Here is a 15,586-nt window from a genome sequence, read left to right as displayed (position 1 = left end):
CAAGCTGGGGTGGAGAGACTGTGTTCCCTGTTCCCACAATCCTCTGCAGGGTTTGCTGCTTGGAAGACAAATGGAAGGAGGGGACCAATGCTGGCAGACACACGCTCTTGGAGCCAGAGAGCACAAACGGAGCAGCAGGGGCCCTGGGCAGCCTGACACACAAAAAGGCAGCGAACAGGAGCAGCAGGAGAGGGAGTGGATCAATCAGAGACCTGCACTGCTCTGACGGGCGCAGCCCCTCCCGAAGGAAGCGCAGGGCCAGGAGGCGGCCTGGCCTTAACTTCAGCGAGACAGGTGGATACCCTGGCCTTGGGTGGATGGGGCAGGTGTGGAGGCAGGAGGGACATGAAGACCCAGAAGGAAGAGCCACCAGGTGCCCTGGGGAACTCCAGAAGGGCCTGGTCCTGGATGGGACAAGAACTGGAGAGCCAGTTGCCCAGGGAAGTCACATGGTTGCTGGCGGATATTCAGTCATGAAACTAGAAGGATCCAGACAGAGACTGACCCCCTCAGAGGCCTCCCTGTCTTCTGGCTAGTAATCCCACGGGCATCTTCAACCTACCCATGAGGTACCCCTGGGTAGACTACAGCCCTGTTCTGCCAGCATCACCTTCCCACCACCCTGCCTAAAGGGGCCCTGTCCTAGTGCCAGGAAAGGTCCCAGAACCCATGGGTCCCAGCCCTGACTCTGACCCCAGATCACTAAATGGTCTCCGGAAAATCACTTACGGCCACAGGACCTCAGTTTCCCCATCTGTTAAATGGCTACTAGAATATGATGACCTCTGAGGTCCTCGCCTGCTAGAAATTTTTATGACGATCATAAAAATAATAACTTTTATTACCTTTACATTTATAGAGCTCGTTACAAAATTTCTAAGTGCTTTTACCTAAATTACCTCGTAAAATCATCCCCTCAACCCTGTGAGCAAGAACCGATCATTTTCATCTTTGATCCTGGCTCTGGAGATTGCCCGACTCTGGGTGCACAGGGGTACCTTCTTTCCCGCAGGCTCTGGACTCTGTCAGGGTTGCAGCCCGCCCCTGCCCTGCAGTCCGGCGCCCCTGGTGGGTCCGGTCCCCTTCTGAGCCTGGAAGAGGCAAGGCCCAGAGGAGCCCTGGTTCAGGCTCATCTCCCTTCGCCCCCAGCAGGCGCCGCTCGGACACCGCGGGCACCACTGTGCAGATCCGCGAACCCCAAAGAAAGGAAGCGAGGGTGCAGCCGCCGATCCCCGCCAGGATCCGCCGGGGAACTGAGGGGACGTCTGGACATCGCTCTCAAGAGAGGAACAGGGCGGATCACACCTCATCCTTTCTAACACTCCCACCCCACAGTCCGCCAGCTCTACACCACCAGGCAGCTCCAGGCAGCCACAGGTCAAAGCACAGGCTGCTAGACAATCAAGCGACCAGAGGCGGCTGGAGGCAGGGGCGGGATGCTGGGCGTGTCTGGAGGTGGGTGGGAAGGAGGCCCCAGCCCCTCCCTGTGCACCACCCCCGGGTGGGTCCGCGACTGTACCCGCGGCCCCGAGCTCCTGCCGAGGAGCACCCGGGTCCCAGCGGCCGACCAGGCGGCGAGGCGCGGGCTCCGGTACGTGGCCAAGCAGGGCAACTGCCCTCCAGGGGCGACCAAGCCGGCGCCCAGCATCCTACCCCCGCTCCTTCCCCGCGCCCGCCGGCCCGCCCCACTCCCTCTCCCCAGGGCGGCAGTGCCTGCCCAGCAGGGCCTTGCCCTTTCCCGCGGACGCCGAGCGGGAACCCGGAGCCCGGCCTCCGAGCTCAGTGGAGCCGCCGTAGAGCCGGCACGGAATGGCGCGCCCCTCCCGCAGCCGGCGGGGGACAAGGGAGCGTCCCTCCCACCTCACCTTAGGGTTTTCTCAGCCTTCCCGGGCGACCCCACCTTCCCCATTCAGAAGCCACAAGTCTTACAGAGAATGCTCCACCCGACAGAAAGCCCCCAAACTCGGGGAGGGGCAGTCCTGAAACTCCCAAGAGAGGGCTCTGTCTAGGCTGAGCCCGCTGTCCCGCTGGCCACCCCCGTCCGCCCCCTCCCAGCCCCATGTGGGGATGGTCCCCAGTACCTTGGGCTCCGGCCTCCGGGATCCGATACAGAGCCAGCAGAGTCCAGATCAGCAGCCTCCACATGGTGGCCGGCCCGGAGGGGGTCCTCCGGGGTCTCCTTCCCCTCCGTCCTGCTCTATAATCCTCGTGGGGTCCGGTGCCCCGCGGCTTGGTCCCGGGAGACTGTCTACGCGGCTCTGGGTCCCAGGCGTACTGTGCCTGGGAGGACCCGCGCTGGCGACCCCAGTCCTTCCTCCTCTGCTGTCCGAGTCTGATGCCGGCGGCGCGCCCGGAAGGAGAGGGGCAAGCAAAGAGAAAGAGGCAGGGCCGCCCTCTGGGTCTCCGGGCGCCTGCCTCCCTTAGCACCCCAACTCCGACTTCTTCTCCCAGCCAAGGCGGCCTCCGCGATCCGGCCGGGTCGCCGGCCGAGCTCCGGAATCGGCGGACAACTTCAGGAAACTTCCTCCGGTGGCCACGTTGCCCGCCCCCCGCCCCTCCCCGCCCCTGGTAGGGCTCTCCGGGCCCACGCAGTCACCGTGGTTGCTGGCGCCCGGTCCCCGGGGCCCGTTCTGAGGCGAGCGCGGCGGCAGACGCGGGTGCTGAGGCTGGTTCAGGGGCGTCAGTGTCGGGGGGCGCGGTTAGCATAACGGTCCGAATCTCCCTGGAGCTGAAGTTTTCTTCTCTAACTTTGCGGGCGGTATCTGGCGGGGCCGAGCCACCCTTTTCGGCTCCACCGCCCTCGCGCCGAGTCCGGAGATTCTGGGTCCTCTCCGGGGGCTTCGGGACCGGGTGTCCCTCGGTTCCGCGCCCGGGGGCTAGCAAACTTTGAGGGTGCTGCGGCCCGGGGCACAGCCCCGCGCGCCCATGTCCACGCCAGTTGCGGGCCGGCGGGGGCGGTTGCTGGTCTAGGCGACCCGAGCTGAAGCCGGCGCTCCGGCGCGGAGCCTCCTGCCGGCGCGAGAATGGAGACCCGAGGCTCTGCCCTCCGCCGCGCCCTGGCCAGAGCTCTCGGCGAGACGCACCGAGAGCCCGGAGAGCAGCCCCGGCCCCGGGGGCTCGGGGCCCCCTCGGAAGCCCGGAGCTTGCCGACCGCCCCGGCGGGAGGAGCTGCGGCCGCCCCTGCGCCTTCCTTGGCCGCGCCGCCGCCCACCTCGGTCGCCGCCGCCGCTCGCCGAGCCCGCCGCCTTCCGCTTGCCGGGCTCGGCGTCCTAAGAACCGCTCCTGCCTGCGCCGAGCCGGAGCTGCGGGGGCAGCGTGAGCCGGGGACGAGCGCGGCGGAGGCGGAGGCGGAGACGCGGAGAGGGGGGCCGAGCGCTACCCCGTGGCCGCGACTGGAGAGCAGCCTGCGCGCCGGGAGGGGGCGGCGGCGGCGGCGGCCCCGAGCCAGGCCCGGGAGCGAGCCCCGCGGAAACACGAGCCGTGTGCGCGGCCGCGGGCGCCCAGCGTCTCCGGGACCCGCCGGAGGGCAGCAGTGCCAACCGTGCAGCCTAGCGAGGAGAGGGGCGCACCGAGCCCTAGCTCTTCCGCCGCATTCGCCTTCCAGCCCCGTCTCAGGGAACCTCCAACACCTTTCCCGGACTTGGAGTGGCAGGGGCGAAGGAAGAGGGGTCTGGGGAGAGGGGTTCGGTCAGCCGGCTGATTCCAGTTCTCCCTTCCCAGGTCTCTCTCAAAAGTCTGGAACCTCTCAGGGCGGAGAGCGAGACAAAAGGGAGGCCTGGGACTCACTGAGGGCCCAGACTGAAGTTGGTGCCAAGGCGCGTGAAATCTTTGTTTCTTCTTTCTGCTGAGCTCCTACTTGTAAAGGGTGGGAGAACGGGACATTAACAAGGCAGTCACAAAGGCGAGAGCCCGGACATGTCCTCTTTTGTGGTCCAGGGGAGCTCAGAGAACCGGACCCCTAGAGCGAGAAGCCCAGCCCAGGCTCATCAGGACCCAGCTAAGCTTCCCTGGGTTCCAGTCGCCTTTACTTCCCTGGACCCTTTCCTCCATTAAAAAATATTAAAAATAATAATTTGTGACTGTGCTGGCATAGTGACAGATTTTACATATTAAGACATTTTTTCCACTTAAAAATGCATTTTTTTTCTGATTTTAAAAGAAATTAAAACATTTTCACAGGCCCCTAGAAGACTATGGTCCCTGGCCCTGTGCCTGCTGGGTTCAGTGAAGTCCACCAGTGAGCATGGTATTTCTGCTGGAAAACAAAGAACTGGTGAGACCTTCCACTTTGCCTGCTGCTTTTTCTTCTTTCCTCCTGGTCCTGCCTATTCTGCCCCCACCTGTACTTTCCCCTGCCTTCTCTTTCAGTCCTTGAAATTTGGGCCCCTGCCTCACTAACTTTTGGAGATGCCCACTCCCCTCCGTCCCCAGGATACCCCTTCTGATAGCTGCCAAACGGACACAGACATCACAAATATTTCATTACACACGTTCTCGTTTCACCTGCCTCGGAAGAAGAGCTGTAGGCATTTTCTGAAAATGGATGAAAAGCTGGCCACCTGCCTTCGCCTTTCAATCACCTAATTTAAAAACACTGTAGAACTTTTCCCTGGACGCCTGTGCTCCATGCCCCGCCAAAGCCCTTCTGGCTGGCTAATTCCTAGACAGAAGGGCTTTGGAGGCAGGCAGCCTGGATGTGACCAGCTCTCATCTTCTAGGTGGCCGCACTACTCACACCTGCTTCCTGATGTCAGGATGTGACCTCACACACCCTGCCATGGTCTGAGGGCCTCGGCTGGGAGCTCAGGCCCTTCCAGCCCATCAGCAGCCGCTGGTCTTTAGGGTGCTGTTGCACAGCTCACTCACAGAGGGGGCCTGAGAGCCAGATTTGCCAGGAACCTCTGCTCAGCCAGCAAAGGGACGGCAGAGAGGCTGCATTTCTGCTTGCAGAGCCTGGGAGTTCCTGTAGACAGATGTCTGGAACCTCCGTGAATTCTTCCCTGCTGCTGTCCAGTCCCTGGACCTGGCAGAAGCCAGGAGTCTGAGCTGGGTGCTCCTGAGGCCTGGAATAGTATTCGTTCCCTTCCTGGGAACTGGCCTCTTGCACAACGTTGTGTGGCCCTATGAATCTTCTGGGAGCCTTATCTCCTAAGGCCAGGGTAGGGGGCCACGTAGGACCCGGGGGTGGGGTGGGGAGAAGGGTCCCTGTCTTTGTTGGCAGGCACAGGCATGCCTGCATGTTAAAGAGGAGGAGGTCGCCCTCCAGCAGATCTTACAGCAAATCTGTCTCCATCCATCTGGGCTGAAGAGGCGGATTTGTGCTCCTGGGGGCCACCGCCTTTACACACAGGAAGGGATTTTGCTTCTTATCAGAATTTTGTTGGCCCAGGAGGAGACTGTGCAGGAGACCTGCACTTCGAGAGGGCCTTGTCCCTGGGAAAGTCATTTGCAGACGCCATGACCTCATTCCTGCCACCAGCGGCATAATTAGAAGGTCGCAGGCAGCACAGTTACAACGGGGGCCCCATCAGGAGGGACTGTGTCTCCTCTGCCTCCTGTGGTCACCCTACTCCTTCCGACTGGACTCCTGCATCTAACTCTCCCCGAATGCTCAGGGCCAGGATGGGGGTTGCTCATTTAGATCTGCCATCCCCTGGACTGACCCCTGTGGAAGACTCTTCTCTCTCTACATTTGAGTCCGAAAACTGGAGAGGGAGTGGGCAGAGGCAGAGAGCTACGGGATGCCTTTCCAAAGAGAAGGAAGGCCTTCTCCCCTTCTCTCCGCCCGCGCCCCTCTCCCTTCTCCAGGGGTGTGTGTAAAACGCTTCGCTCCTCTTTGGAAAACCTCCAGGGAACCCCAAACAGGACCGCTTTCCTTTCCCATTAAACCACACGTGGTCAGTGAGCGGGTGTCACTACAGGCCTTTGTCAGAGAGCCTTGAGAGGGGGAGGTGCATTACCCCCTGTTCCCAGCCAAGCCGCCAGAAGACAGCCCAGGACGGGCACCGGGGCATGCTCACTGTCACAGAGGCCAAGATGCTCCCTACTCCGCCATCCTGGGGCATCACGGTGGGGCTCTGCCCCCATGTCAACCCAGCACAGGCGCAGTTCAGCGTGGTTACAATGTATCTGTTTCTGTTTTCAATGGCAGATGTAACAGGAGCTAGGACAGAGCGTTCCATTGCAGGATCAGACTGTGTTCTCCACCAGCCGGGAATGGGTGGACCAAGGAGGACCAGCCAGGCGGCCATGATCCCCCAGAGACACAGGCGAGCTTCCACTGCCCCACACCAGGCCCCCAGGCCCTCTCCCCTGTGCCCTGCTCCCAAGTTGCTCTGTGCCACCTTCAATCAAGATGTCACTCCCAGGGATGTTTTGACGGAGACGAGAAGCCGGAAACAGTGAGCAGAAGCTCAGGACAGGACGGCATTCAGAAGGAGGCGGGAGGCCCAAGTGGCCGTTAGTCCTGGGGCTCTGGAGCAAAGGTACTGACTCACCTGTGTCCCTCCCGACACTGCTGCTCTGGCTTCTTGTGCCTGCTCTCTCCTGCTGCACCCAGGGGCTCTGTGGGCTGGACTGGACACAGGCCCCCAGGGAAGGGGCTTTCAGCAGAGCCCCTCTACCTGAAAGAAACATAGAGACGCCTTGCCTTGTCACATGGGCTTCCAGCAAACACAGTGGCACTCTTTTCTCAATTTGTTGTGTCCTGAAGACACAGCCAAAGTGGGGGAATGGGAAGAGGGAGGCCTGGGCCCCCAGCTAGCTTGGGCTGCCCTGATGAAACCCCATAGATGGGGGCTATAGCTCCAGGCATGTATTTCTCACGGTTCTGGAGACTGGGCAGTTCGGCAATCTGGCTCCTGGCGGGGGCTCTCTTGGGGAGACAGAAGGAGCTCCATCGGGTCTCTTCCTCTTCTCATGAAGACACCAAGCCACCCCTCCCAAAGCCCCCGCCTTCTAATACCTTCACACGAAGAGCTTCAGTTGACGAATTCGGTGCCATTTTTAATCCAGGCTTCACTCCCCACGTGCAACTCTTCATTAAAATGTACTTTCGATCCCTTAGGAAAGTGGGCCTAGGAGCAGGGTGCCCGTCCACTGCTGGGCTGGGCTAGGGGCGGCCAGCACCATTAACTTCTCTGTGCTAAGATCCAAATCACCGCGTGTCCAGTTCCTGGCCTCCAAGCCCTGGGATCTGATCAGGCGCGTATCCTAACGGACTGGGGTTCGGACTCCTGTGCTCTTTCCTGCTGTGCCCACCCATTCTCCAGGAAAGGCAGAAAGGACCCAGGAGGGCTCCAAACCACCAGCACTGCTTCAGAGATGCTCAGCAGGGAGCTGGTGGGGAGCCAGATGCCAGCGGGAGAGAACAGAGGTTAAGAGACCTTGGGACACAAGCTTTTAAAACAATAGAACACTGTCTGTAGGTAGGCTGGGGCAGGGGGTGCAGGAAGTTACAGGATTGTCCTGTACCTGAGTCTGTTTCAGCCATTCTGAGTCACAGGCACAGCCTGCTGGCGGGTTGTGCCCAGCTGTCTAAAGCGCCGTGCTGTTGCTGGACAGGAGAGGGCACTATACACATGCCCCTGAAAAGCCCAGGAAGGAGGAAGTTGGTTGGGGCAGAATGTACACTTTGTGGTAGTTTCAGAAACAAAAGCCGGAGTCATTTTATTTGCAGACACCTTTAATGTGTCTACCATAAAATACATAAGCACCACAGAGAAGTCTGCCTCTGGGAGGCTGGGACATTGATCTTTGAATTGGACAAGAATTTAGAATCATTTAGGGCCATTCGGAATCACAGAGTAAAGAACTCTAACTTGAACAAGGCTTATTTCATCTGCTTAGTACAAGAGGAAGCTGGTGGATCTGCCCTTCAGGGTCAGTGGAGTCAAGTTCTCACGCCTCAAAGGGCCAGTGCCTTTGATGGAGCCTGTTCTAGGTGAGCTGAGCTGACCTCCTTGCCCTTCCATAGTCACACCACAGGCAGGCCTGCCCCCGCACTCTGCTCCGGCTGATCTCTCGCATGAAATGCCCTGCCTCCGGTGCCCACGTGCTTCACTCCCTCATCTTCCCTGCATCTGTGTTTGATGGGCACCGACCAGTGAGGCCTCCCTGCCAGTCACCTGGAAAAGCAATCACCCTCGTGGGAAGATGTGGTCTCTGGAAGGCAGAGGAGCCGACCCACGGCCAGCCGCTGCCCAGTCCCTCCACAGCCATGCCGCTGCATGCCAGCTGGTGGCCTACCAGCACACGTGTGTATGTGTGTGTGCTCACTCTCACACACATGTGTGCTTTCCTGCCATTTCCCTTCTAGCAGTTTCTCCACCCTCCAGTGCACTGTACCACAGACTTTGGTTTTTGTTACTTAGTGCCTGTCTTCCCTTGCTGGATGGCAAGCCCCTTGAAGGCAGGGGTTTTTGCCTGTTTGGCTCTGTGCCTGATACCTGTTCAAAGTGATCAAAACAGCAAGAAGATACACATCAAGTGTGGACCGCCTTTTGATTTCATGACTGCGTCTGCTTACGCTGACCTTTCAAATTAAGCTATTTACACCTCAGATGTGTGTTTACTGCTACTTGGATTTATAGCAAACACTCATTAATCCCTAAAAATTAACCCGATGTTTGACTCTACATCCACATGCATTCATTCAGTTCCTAAGAAGTGAGGCTTCGCAAGCCCAGCAAGTCGGGAGGCAGCATGAGTCTTAGGCACGTGGCTCTTTCTCATTAATTATGCACAATATGCACATTTCTCATTTTCCTCTGAATGAGGTAAGCCATCTTACTTGGCTTCTGAAAAGGACTCTTTCTAAAGCTTTACGCTACAGAATTTGTGAAAAAAAAATCAATGCATATAAAATATCATTCTGTTTCCATTCTAACAACGGCGTTCACCAGTGCTTGGGATAAGATGGAGGTATTTTTTAAAAGGCGGACAAGAGCAGGAATGTCGTGCCAGAGAGATCTGTTTTCATTTCATCAGATATAGGACAGACTGATAAAAATCCCTGCCTTCCAATGTCGTGAAGATTAAATGAGACAATACACAGAGTCTGGTCTCTAATAAACACTCGGTAATAGTGGCCATTATTATTAAAATGTATTCCTTAATGATAACTTGGAGTTTTCAAACCATTCTGCAATTACTTCTCAAGACAATGGAAGAAGAGCAGGGGTTGGTGAACCATACCATGTGGGCCAAATCTGTCCAGCTGGCAATTCTTATCAAGTTTTATTGAAACACACCCACACTAATTCGCTTGCATGTTATGTTGTTACTTTTGTCGGTGCTTTCCCACTATGAGAGCAAAGTTGAGAAGTTTTGACAAAGAGCTCATGGCCCACAGATTTTAAATATTAACTGTAGGGCCCTTTACCAAAGAAGTCTGCTAATTCTGGGTTTAGAAGCAAATGAAGGTGAGTCATCCAGGCATCCTTAGGCCTTTGGATTTGGCAAGTACACACCTGCGGGGCTGCGCTCACTTTGTCCTGCAGGTAGAAGCATCAGCTGCTCCTGCCAGGCTTGCCTGAAGCTGTCAGGGCATCAGCTCAGTGCTGTGAGGTCACCCTGGCTCCCATGCATCTGACTTTTATCTGGCTAACACTGTCACCCAGCAGGAATCTGTAAGATATAAAAAAGTGGGGCAGAGAGCAAATCTGCTCTGTCTCAGGTCCAGAAGCACCAAGCTGGTTGTCTCCAACCTCCTTCCTGGCCCAGGGCCCTGCAGGCTCCAGCTCCAGACACACTCTTGGGTCCCACAGACCCCTCTGAGCTTGGCCCTTCTCTGCTTTGATGCCCCAGCCTCTCCCTCTCCTTTGCCCTGGCTGCTGTAGGCCAGTGGCCTCTTGGAGTCTCTCTTTCCTGCTCAGACCCTGTATGAATGAGCTTAGATCTGGGCTTAGATCTGCCCTGCCTGGGTCTGCCCAAGGCCAGTTCCGCCCATGGTCTAGTGCTCTGACGAACCCAAGGACTGGGGACACTGAGGCTGGGCCTCCTCTCTTTTCCTTTTACCTCTACAGTCTGCCCTGAGTAAGACGAAATGCTCGTGATTCCTACAAACCGAGCCAGATGAAAGGTTCCCTGGACACGTGTTTCCTTGCCCTGCTTGCCCTCACCCCTGCCATCCAAGGCTACCCTAGCCTGAGGGACCTAAATCTTCAGAACCTCCATGCCACCCACACGCCCGTCAAGCTCTCTCCCTCTGTCTCTGCCACCTTCTGTGGAACCCCATTCCTCGCCTCTTGCTTTCACCTCCCTATCTTGACCACACCCTGAATTTCCCCTAAAGATGCTGCCAAAGAACCGGGTGACTTCTGCTCCCTGTCATAGCACAGGAGGTGTGGCTCTCCAGGCTGAGGAACCACCATCCCGCCTCTATTTCTTTTTGTTCCAAGTCTCTGCTGCTGGCTTCACCTTTACCGATGGCATGAGCCACTCCCCCATGCCTAAATGACTGCCTCATTTTTCCCTCTAGAGCATTCAACTCTTGTCTTTTAGCTACAAGTCGGGAAATCAGACCTGCCTATCTACACTATGTCTATGCTCTCGCTTCTCCTGAACCTCAGACTGTCCTCCTGAACCTTGGACTGTCCTCCTGCCACGAAAGATAGTGTGAGAAACAGAATCCATGAGATTCTGGTTCAAAAAGTTGCTCTATATGTCCAAGTATCTTCCCACTGGAGCGATAGTCTGGCTGGGTATATAAAATCCTGTAGACCCTGGAGGCCTCTGCATTGGTGAAACCTAACGTGCTAGTTTTATTCTTCTAGCTCTGCAGACAACCTGTTGGTTATCTCTGGAGAGAAGGTCTCATCTCCAATTTCAGAATGCATATGTTTCTGAAATGTCACCAGGTTGTGTTTTGGTTTTGGCCTCGCCCATCCTGCCACTCTGGGGGAGCGGCCCTCTACGATGCTCCTTCAACTAGGTTTTTGATGATTGTGCCTCTCTTCTGTCTAGGCTCTCTGCTGCCACTCCTTAGGGCTCTCAGGAGCTGGATGTGGTGCCCATGTTGACAATGCAGGCTGTCAGGACTCACCCCAAACCTGCCAAAGCGGGGTTTGGATTTTAACAAGATCCCTGGGTAAGGTGGGTGCATTCCACTTTGAGAAGTTCCGTTTAACTCATTCTCACTTTGTATGAGCTTGAAAGGATTGAGGCCACGTGGCAGAAGAGCCCTAATTGTCACCGCAGCTGTCCCTGTGCCTTCCTTGCCTCTTCCCAGGCTTGGAAATCAGACATTGATCTTCTCTAAGGTTCTCTGCGAACCTTCCACTCCCAAGGGGTTCGGCTCCTCTGTGTGCTTGGTCCTCTCTGCTGCATTCAGCCTGTACTTTCCACTGACTCTTTTCCTAACTCCTTTAACTAGAAGCAGGTATTTCCCCCCTTGGTAAAGCTTCACTTGACCTCTTGCCTTGTGCGGCTTTCATCCCATTTCTCAGCTGGCTTTTCCTGCCAAATTTCTTGAATTCATGCAAAACAAGCTCTACCTCTGTTTCCTTACACAGTCCCTTCCTGAGCCCCTGGAAATCTGGCATCTGGCTCACTGCACTAAAAATCTTTCCTGGAAAGATCTTCTCTCAGCTCTTATGCTGGGGTCCTCTCGGCAGTATTGCCTGTGACTGGCCCCCGTGACATCATGAACGTTCTCTTCCCTTGACCTTCAGGCCACCTTGGGGTGGGCTTATCCTACTGGAGAAGGAGTGGGAATCCCCTCACCCGGGAGGCTCGGTTCAAATTTGCACTTGGGAGGGATTTTCCTGACTACCGTGTTCCACGCTGGTCACCGAAGCCCCTCAGCTCCTGCAGCAGACCCTTCTTTTCATGAACACACACATGTACATAAACACACATGCACACACACGCACATGGAAGCCAAGGTATACAATGATCTAATTATTGCAATTTTCTTCCCAATGACCAGATTAAAAGCTATTCATTGTAAGGACTAAGTCTTGGGCCACCATGAAAGATCACTATGGTGACTTCTGCTGCCCAAGGACAGCTGGACAAGAGGCTTCACTGCCCTGGAGAGGAACACTTTCCCCACATTTTCACAAAATTTCCAGGCTCTGTCGAAGCCATGTGCTGGGTGGCTACATCAGCCCAGAAGGGACTTTCTCTCTGACTTACCCGAAGGGTTGCAGGGCCCAGCACAGGCTGTATTCTTCTGTGCTCTCCAGGATCCATTCCAGCTTGGCAGGGTCCATCGCTGCGATTGCCTTCGTGCCTGGACAAGTCCCCACTCTCCTTTCCCACGTGCAATGTGAGAACACTTCAGAGATGGCCGCCCAGGGTCAAGTCGAGTGTGGAGGATCTTGTGGGCAGAACATGCTCCTCCCATAAGATTGACCCCCTGGCTGCCCACAGACAGTTTGTGGCCCTTCTGGACAGTGAGTGGCCGCTTTGCTCCTTGACTTGCAGCCAGGGTCTCCTCCTCCTGGGACGTGCTGCAAGCATGTGATGGTACGGGAGGAGATGGAGAGGTGGAGGGGGTTGGCGGGGGCAGGCGGGCACCTCTTCATGACCCTCTGAGGAACCAGAGGAGCAGAGAGGGTGCTGAAGCTGAGCTTTCCCTCTGCCCTTCTGCCCACGCCATCCGTGCCCACCCATGAGTCCCCTGCCCAATAAATAGCATTTCCACTTTTCCTAATGCTTCTGCCAGAGCTGAGGGTCATCCTTGCCATCTAAACCATTTTATTCTCCTCATTCCATCCATCACCAAGACTGTGCTTTCACCTCCAGAATAGACCCAATATCGCTGCTTCCCTCCTCTCCTCTGCCACACCCTGGCCCAGCCTCCAAGTCCTGCCAGAGCCTCTACTGTCATGGGCTCCAAACTCTGCCTCCATTTCTCCAGTTCATTCTGCACAGAGCAGCCAGAATGATATTTTAAAAATAAATTGAATCATGAGATTCCCCCCTCTTAAAACTCTTCAATATTTGATGTTATTCTGAAATTATTTTTTCTGTAAGGGGTAACGTTGTCGCTTGGTTTATTCTTTTCCCCAGAAAGAGAGTCCTTTCCTTTTAGAGGCACATACTGTAATATTGATATGTGAAATGATGTGACGCATTGGATTTTCTTCAAAATCAGACCAGATGGGCAGGGAAGGGAGAGCTTGGCCTTGGTGAAGTATGGCCCCCGGGGCTCGTGGTACTAGTCTGCTTTGATATGTGTCTGAAATTTTTTTATAAAGAAAAAGTTAAAACGTAAATTCATTACTCATAAGACTAAGAAAAGAAAAAAACTTGCAAAGAAACCCCATTACTCATAAAATTTAAAGACCCACACAGCTCTCCTGGAGTCGGCTATTGCTGCCAGGTCTTGCCCGTCTATGCTTCTGGCCTGTCTCCTGCCCTACCCAGCCCACTGCCTCCAGTGTCCTTCAGACTCCTTGCAATGAATGCCACTCTGTTTCCGGGGGGCTTCTCCACGCGCCTTCTCCAGGCCAGGCGTCAGACCCACTTTCCTTGGCACCCTGCCACCTCCTGCTGACTGGTGAGCTGTCATTTAAAAGCCCTCTCAGGAACACCCTTTCCAACGCCCTGGCCTTGGCCTCCATGCCACGTCCCTCTCCAACCTCCCCCCTGTGCCTTGACCTTCCCAGTCTGTGCTTATGCCACCCACCTTGCAGGTCTATCTTCCTCTGAGGCATGCATTTCGTGAGGGCAAAGTTCATAGCTATTTTGTTTTCTGGTGTTAACACTGATGCCCCGCACGCATGCATGGTGTTGCAAAATAATAGGAGGAGCCCACCACACCTTGGACTGTCAGAAGAAACCTGCTCCAGGCAGCTAAAGCCAGTAATTAAAAAAAAAAAAAAAAAAAAAAAAAAAGGATGCAGGAAGACAGGTATCTGCTCTGCCCGATCAGCAAAGCTTAAGCATTTTTCATACGGAAGGAAAACACACTCGGAGGTAAGGTTGAGTCTTTCCTGCCTCCTTCTGAGGCCTATCCCCATCCTTCCCCATAAGCCACTTGTGTGATTTGATGTGTATTCAGCGCATGTTTTTAATATTTTTATTACAAATGTGCGTCTCCATAAACAATGGTATTGTTTGATGCGTTTTTAAAAATAAATGGCATAATATGCTGTGCAGTGTTGTACAACTTCTATTTTCCACTCAGCGTTGTCACGTATGTACGTGTGTGCATAGAGATGATGAATCAGTTCCGCCTCGTAACTGTTACACGGCAGTCCCCCCTCCGAGTACACCACAACTGATTCATTCATTCCCTTAATGAGCTGCGTCTGACTTATCTCCAACGCACACGCACACACACACACAACTGGAAGGAGTGAATTTGCATGTGTGTCTCCTAATGCACAGGTGCCTCATACTCATTACCCCGGATAAAATAAATGAGCGCGAACTGGCCAGGTCACCAAGCAATGGGAACACTCAGGTGCTGTTGCCGGTGGGAGCGCAAATTGATATCATCGTTTTAGAGAGCAATTTGGCAATATCTACTTAAGATAAAAATGCTCAGCCCTGTGCCCCAGCAATTCTATCTGTGTAATAAATCCTATCACCAAAGGTAAATTATATATTCTTTTTCTACTCAACAGAAAACATAAAATATGTAATATTCCTTTATGACTTAAAGTTTACAATGCGCTTTTATATATATCACCTAATTTGACATTCACAGGCACAGGAGCGGAGCATTAGTCTCATATTATAAATGGGAGAGCTGAGGCTAGCTATAAAGTCGCCCACTGGCCATGTGGTGCTGGGATCAAATCCCACCCGTGTTTTGGTCCAGTGCTTTTTCTGTTACCCCACACTTCCTCCCTGTGCTTTTATTCTGCGAAGAAAGCTAACAGACTCTGGGTGCTCTGTGGTGCCATGCAGACCCCTTCCCAGGCCCGTGCCCATCTGCCAGGGTGTGAGCTTTGCCTGCTAAAGGCCCACAGCTGCTCCTCCCTGGGAATTGCCATCCGTCATCTGGAGCAGACTCACCTGGGGGTGCCTGAAACTTGTCCTCCATTCTCCTTGGCAGGGGATGCCTCAGCCCATGGCTACTGGACACAGGTGCACAGAGCTGGCCTTGGAGCCTCTGGTGGGGACAACTCTGTGGTAGCACTTATGTTCCAGAGCTCCCTGGAGCCGAGGCATCTCTGCCCAGCTTTTTCCTGCCTTAGTCTGCTTTCCTCACGCCTTCCTGAGAACATTCCTGCAAGACATTGCTGGTACCAGGGTTCCTGCCCAAGGTTCCACTCCTGGGCAATGGTCCTCAACCTTTAACATGCCCCGAATCACCTCCAGAGCAGGCCAAGACATACATTCTAGGGTCTCATCCTGAGTTTCTGTTTCAGTTGGTCTTAAGGAACAACCCCAAAATTTGCATTTCCAGTAAGCCTCTAGGTGCTGATGCTCCTTTTCCAGAATCACGGTTCTAGGGAACCTGACTTAAGCCAGTTGGTGCCAGGAGAAGCAAACTCTAAGGAAAGGATTCTGACATGACTTGACCTGCTGGCAATGGTAATACTGGCAATACCAGTGGTAAAGGGAGAATTGATAATTCCGGTCACGTGGTAGTAATGCAATTTCTGTGACAGCTTTCAGTTGGAAG

At 54.9% G+C, this 15,586-nt stretch overlaps 1 protein-coding gene and 1 long non-coding RNA gene across 5 annotated transcripts in view; one reads left to right on the top strand and one right to left on the bottom strand.

The window, feature by feature from the left end:
• The window catches only part of Sdk2 (sidekick cell adhesion molecule 2), a 244,285-nt gene extending 240,995 nt beyond the window's left edge, over positions 1–3,290 (bottom strand). For all 4 annotated transcript variants that reach the window (XM_047546114.1, XM_047546116.1, XM_047546115.1 and 1 more), the window contains exon 1: positions 2,082–3,290. In XM_047546114.1, coding sequence (XP_047402070.1) covers positions 2,082–2,145 — 64 coding nt within the window. In that variant the 5' untranslated portion in view covers positions 2,146–3,290. The remainder of the gene's footprint in view (positions 1–2,081) is intronic.
• Positions 1,509–6,390, top strand: LOC124980506 (uncharacterized). Its single transcript, XR_007107821.1, has 3 exons — positions 1,509–1,591; positions 4,180–4,273; positions 6,152–6,390. It is a non-coding gene; the product is annotated as an uncharacterized LOC124980506 (long non-coding RNA).
• Positions 6,391–15,586: the final 9,196 nt, after the last annotated feature.

The sequence above is a fragment of the Sciurus carolinensis genome, chromosome 3, assembly GCF_902686445.1.
Source record: "Sciurus carolinensis chromosome 3, mSciCar1.2, whole genome shotgun sequence".
Classification (NCBI taxonomy): domain Eukaryota; kingdom Metazoa; phylum Chordata; class Mammalia; order Rodentia; family Sciuridae; genus Sciurus; species Sciurus carolinensis.
The sequence above is the reverse complement of the archived record's forward strand: the minus strand, read 5'-3'. Positions and strand labels throughout refer to the sequence as shown.